Source organism: Sinocyclocheilus rhinocerous, unplaced genomic scaffold (assembly GCF_001515625.1).
Source record: "Sinocyclocheilus rhinocerous isolate Xijiao unplaced genomic scaffold, SAMN03320098_v1.1 scaffold45, whole genome shotgun sequence".
Classification (NCBI taxonomy): Eukaryota; Metazoa; Chordata; class Actinopteri; order Cypriniformes; family Cyprinidae; genus Sinocyclocheilus; species Sinocyclocheilus rhinocerous.
In genome coordinates, this window is record NW_015632734.1 from 1,062,471 (window position 1) to 1,068,607 (window position 6,137).

The 6,137-nt window shown below is 36.7% G+C and overlaps 1 protein-coding gene across 1 annotated transcript; it reads right to left on the minus strand.

The window, feature by feature from the left end:
* Nucleotides 1-6: 6 nt before the first annotated feature.
* Nucleotides 7-6,137, minus strand: cirsr (corepressor of RBPJ and splicing regulator). The gene is made up of 10 exons (XM_016556044.1): nt 5,945-6,137; nt 5,552-5,646; nt 5,326-5,399; nt 5,040-5,053; nt 4,650-4,702; nt 4,528-4,576; nt 4,151-4,268; nt 2,403-2,509; nt 1,952-2,037; nt 7-678 (listed from the first exon to the last, which is right to left on the minus strand). The coding sequence occupies exons 1-10, from the start codon at nt 6,014-6,016 to the stop codon at nt 99-101; spliced, it is 1,248 nt and encodes a 415-aa protein (XP_016411530.1). The 5' UTR covers nt 6,017-6,137; the 3' UTR covers nt 7-98.

The window sequence follows — 6,137 nt, forward strand, 5'->3', positions numbered from 1 at the left end:
TAGGGTTTGGAACAACATGAGGGTGAGAAAATTATGTACTAAGTATGATTTGCATTATTCCTTTAATCTGAGATAAGACAGTGACCATCCACTTCCAGCTATTTCCCTCCGCTGTGCTCTGTCCTTCTCTCACGTTTTTCACCGCCCCTCCCTCGTTCCCGACTGACACTCCTCCTCCTGACATTTCTATCAGACTTTCTGCTTCTTTCCCTCTTGCCCTTGTCTCGTTCTCCGCTCCTGTCTCCTCTCTCTCTCCCTCTCTCCCTGCTCGTGCTCCTGTATCTCTCCTTACCTCTCTCTTTCTCATCTCTCTGTCGCCGAGGGCTCCTGCTCCTGCTCTGTTCTCTCCTCCTCTCCCTACCTCTCTCTCTGCTGTGCTTGTTGTCTGGTGACCTCTGAACTCTCTGCTCATTGTGTTTTGAATGTGCGTGTCTGGAGTCTTTCTCCTGCTCTCTCTCAGAGCTGCTGTCGCTGGTTGAGTTTCTCCTTCTCTTGCTCTTCTTCTTGGCTTTCTTTCCGGAGCGTTTCTCATCCTCAGAGTCGCTGCTGCTGTCTGATGAGCTGCTGGATGAACTCTCACTCTTGGCTTGTTTCTTTTTCTGCTTCTTTTTGCTCTTCTTTTTCTCCTTTTTACTCTTTTTCTTCTTCTCCTTTTTCTTTTCAAGACGGTCAAGTTTTCTAAAAAGAAGGGGATGAGATTTAACAGACTGCAGACTGATTGGTCATTGTTATAGTACTGTATATTGTGGACATTTTCCATTTTATTCCAGCGTTTAAAATATTTGGGTCAGTAAGTTTTTTTTTTTTTTTTAACACCTTTATTCAGCAAGGATGCACCAAATTGTCCAAAAGTGACAGTAAAGACATTTATAATGTTGCAAAAGATTTCTATTTCATATAAATGCTGTTCTTTTGAACTTTATATTCATCAAAGAATCCTGAAATAAAAAATGTTTAATGGTTTCCACAAAAATATTAAGCAGCACATCTGTTTTCGACATTGATAATAATCAGAAATGTTTCTTAAGCAGCAGATCATCATATTAGACTGATTTCTGAAGGATCATGTGACACTGAAGACTGCAGTAATGATGCTGAAAATACAGCTTTGATCACAGGATCAAATTACATTTGAAAACATATTTTAAAAAATGGTAATAAATTTATTAAAGGTAATAAAATTTATCAATATTACTGTATTTACTGTCTTTTTGAACAAATAAGTACAGCCTTGGTGAGCATAACCGACATCTTTCAAAAACATTTTTATAAATCTTTCTTTCAAACTCCAAACATTTAAACGGTAATATATAATGTGTATATTTGACCAATGTGCATTTTGGGCCGTTTTACTTTTTTTTGTGTGTGTGTTAATAAATTATTGCAACACAAATGGAAGGCTAATGCATATTTATGTTAAACAGCTACTTGCTTGCACTGAAATTAGTTTATAAAGAATTTTAAAAAATTACAGATATTCTACTTTCTACTCAATCTCCAAAAAAATAAAAAATGAAAAAAAATAATAAAAATAAACAACAACAACAATAATAATAATAATAAGGTTAAACTAATAATATTACTAACTTTATTTTTCATTTCTTTTTTTTTTCTTCGATTTCATCTTATTGGTAACACTTTATTTTAACGTTCAATTCTCACTATTAACTAGTTGCTTATTTATTACTAGCATATTGGCTCTTTATTAGTACTTATAACGCACACCACCATATCCTAGATCCCTTAATACCTAAACTTTACAACTACCTTACTAACTATTAATAAGCAGCCAATTAGGAGTTTATTGAGGCAAAATCGTAGTTAATAGTGAGAAATCGTCCCCAAACTAAAGTGTGACCATTTTATTTATAACGATAACAGTAATTAGATGATCAATTATATTATTATGGAGACAGCTGGTTGTGTACGTGTAATAAATAATAACTCATACCTAAGCAGCTTCTGCTTTTGTTTGGTAGTCAGAGACTTCAGGAACTCCACCTCAGGGTCGTCCTCTTCCTCACTGGCCACAAGCTCCTGAAGCACAAACACACACACACACACACACACACACAAACACACACACACACAAACACACAAATCACACAAACACACACACACACACAAACACACAAACACACACAAAATCACTAGGTCGGTCCACTCGCTGAACATACATATACAAGAGGCCAATCAGAAAGGCACTTTTGTGTAGAAGTACAGTGTGAAATCCAGCATGTCTTGGCTGTCTTGCAATTGTAGTTGTTGGTCTCATCAGTTCTAGTTTCTAGGGAATCGCTCGTGAGCCATCCGTTCAATAATTGGACGTTTTTCTGCAATCACACGCTGAGCTCCAGACATGGATATCATGGGGCATATTTGGGCAGGGACCTGGAGATTACCTGTGCTGGATCACTCATGGTGCTGTCCCTCCCAAGGACACATTTCTTCAGCGCAAACCCACTGTTTCGCATCTCTGCCATTAACTCAGAGGGGTGCATTGACGGACCTGTTAGGACAAATCACTCTTTCAGAACAAATAATGTGTGATCATGCCCCTCCTCTGCGAGACGTACACTAGCGGCTTTGTTAACACAAAGACACACCAAATCAACTCCCTCGTCTCCCAGCTGGGTAAGGCGTACACCGTATCATTCTGCAGAAGCAGAGGTTTCAACCAATCAAAACAACAAATAATAATGTTTTCCCTCCAACACAAGAGTAGTGTCTATCTCTGCTCTTCTGCAACATACATATTACCGTCCTGACTCTCTCATGAGACACTGCCGCCACATTGATTTATTTGAATAACAGAAACACAACAACACAAACTGAGAGAAAAGTATCAAAGTACACCACACTACCTCTACCAGCTCGAAGTTAAAGGGATGCTTCAGCCAAAAAATGAACATTTTGTGCTTATTTTCCCCACTTTATGTTGTTCTGAAACTATTTTGAGAAATATCAGTGGTTTATTTGTCAAATTCTGTCCAAGTCAGGGTCGTTAGGTTCCATATGTTCTTTAAAAAAACTACTTTGCTTTGCAGAAGAAAGAAAGAGGATGCAAATGATGAAAGATTCTTATTTCTTTTTCAATTTTGGGTGAAGCATCAATGCAATTTAGATTTTATTCTGGAATCAGTGTTATTTTAGAATCACCGACATACTATTATAGTTCTTCTTATTATTTACATTTTTTTTTCACTTTGTTTCACTTCAATTGTAATTGAAGTTTTAATTTTGTTGCGTGTTTTTGTCATGTTTATTAGTTTTTTTTAAACAGTCTATTTCCTTTTCATTTTATTAATAGTTATTTATTTGTTTTAGCTCATTTAGTTTTAGTTATTTTAGTACTTCATGGTAAACTAAATGAAAATTAGAAACGTTGTTTGTTTGTTTTTTCAGTTTTTTTTAGTTTGAGTAAAACTATAATAACCCTGTCTGGATTTGAGTTGACATGTTTGGATAATGATAGTAGTACGTGTATGAAATATTCCATCATATTTTTATCCTTCAAAGGAAATGAATCGTCGATTTTCCGACACAATGCTACCATACGCTTCATGTATTACAAGAGGTAAATGTTTGTCAGGTTAGCCTACTTCAAAATATAAATACTTTACCAGCATCATATAAACACAAATAATGTATTCGATTACTTACATCAAGGTGTATGCCATGCCTCCAAGCTTTCTTATTCGCTTTGCTAATAAACGTTCTACGTTTCTTATTTATTTGGTTATATATTATACATGTTTACTTAGCCTATTTCCAGTTTTGTATACCTATTAAACTTTATGTAAGTTATTTGTTATTTTATATTAGGCATAGCCTGCCCTATAGCATGGTGTATTTTTATTTGTTTTGTTAATAGAAGTTCTATGTTTTATATATAGTATAAAGTGAGTTTGACGTTGTATTTTGTTGTTGCATTCAAGCAATTAACGCCGAACTGCCGTTAATTCAAAAGTGAAAGTAAAATGCGCACGGCGCTTTTAAGCTATTTAAAAGCGAAGGCCCCCGCCTGCGGTGATAACGGTATTACCGGTGTTGTCACACGTCGATTAACCGGTGGGAAAATTTCCTCACCGTCACAACCCTAGAAACCAGGCCTATATATCATATATCGTACAAGGAAAGAGCAGTTTACCTGCTTCATCACTGGCCATGGAGCTGGCGTTGATCCCTGACAGGCCAAAGAGGGGACACTCACGATCCGTGTTCACGTGACCCCATTTATGACACTTAATGCAGCGCACATTCCGCACCTAAAACAATGAAAGAACAAGGAAACAAGCACAAAGCCCACATTCACTGCATTTAGACATCCGTGGATAAGTAAAAACTGTTCATCTGCATCTATGAAGGTGTAAAGCACAGAACGAAACATCACCTGAATGCCAAAAGGCTGATCCCGACCAAGGAAACAAGCACAAAGCCCACATTCACTGCATTTAGACATCCGTGGATAAGTAAAAACTGTTCATCTGCATCTATGAAGGTGTAGAGCACAGAACGAAACATCACCTGAATGCCAAAAGGCTGATCCCGAATATTCATGTCATCCTTTGCATACCTGAGAAGACAGAAAATAACCGAAAGAAATGCATGAATGTGCAAACCTGAGAAGTGCCGACTAGTGAACTTACTTTTCACGAGGAGCTACTTTCTGCCACTCAAACTTGCACTCAGACTCTCCTTCCTAAGGAGAAAAAAGGTCATTTTAGGTCACATAATGAGCTGTAACTATAAGAGAAAAATCCACAAAATGCCTTCTTAACTCTGTAAAGCCTAACACACGAAATAATAGAGAAATGAAATGAAACATTTTACAATTTACACAAAATCTTAGGTTTTTCAGTAAATGTTTGAACATGTTGATGATTAAGATGCCTTAAAAATTGTGTATCAAATACAATACAGTAGGCTTTATGAGGTTAAACATACTTGACAAGTTTAATATTCATATTTAAAAGTTTGACAGAGCACAGTCACTAATAATCAACAACAAACTTTAACGTAATGTAAATGAACATTACCTCTTTTGTCTCCTCTGGAGGAAGTTGGTGATGATATAAAAACAACAACAACAACAACAGGTGAATACATACGCTTTCGTTTAACTCTTTTTTCTTGATTTTCTAACACTTTGAATTTGATCGAAAATCTTATATGTTTTTATTTTTGTCATGATTTGGACACGAATGATCAGTTATCATCGGTTACATTAATTTAATGACTCTTAAAGACTCTTTAATATTCTACAGATTTTTTTTTGTTGGTCCACAACAACATGAAGAATGTGCTGAAAAGCCAGTTTATAACCTTTAGACGCTCCTGGAGGTGCTTCATACATGAAATTAAGGCCGTTCTTCACACGATCATCTCCCATCAGCAGTCTGGAGTATCATACACACAAGAGACAAAGCTACAGGTAAAGACCTGATTATTTCAGTAACATCAGGGGAAACCCTGACCCTTCTTTGATCTAATGAACGGATGTCTTTCAGCACGTGACTGCTGGATCCAGGCCTGTGTCCTCTCCTCTAACCTGTTGTTGTATGTGTCCTGCTCCTTCACGTAAGCCTGCATCAGTTCCTCCTGCTTCTTCTTGTCGAAGGTTAGTTTCTGCTCTGCGATCCATACCTGAGAACCAGGGTTTAGGAGTTTAGCAGTGTCTCTCTCAACACACAAATAAAAGACCGTCTTCATTTGACATCACACTCTGCTTTCTATATGATTAGCTGATCAAACTGAATTTTTTATATCATTTTCAATTATATTTATATCACAATGATATATCAAATTATATCATTACAACCATATGATGTGTTTGTGACTAAATATATCTGCGTATCCAATCAGAAAAATAAGTAAAGATCTGAACTAATGTTTACACCATAGCAACAGTAGCTTAGCTTGCTAGCTAAAACCTCCCGTTTACCTTCTTTATGTTGGATTTTGATGCAGGATGAAAATCTTTCTTGCACATGAAATTAGCAAAAGACTTCCCCATGTTTGACCACCAGCGTAACGATCAAATTGTTATTAAAAACAGTTTTTTTGTGTTAAAGCCTTTCCGCCGAACAACATCAAAACACCCTCAGCGGCGCCTCTCTATGACGCAAAAAAGCACA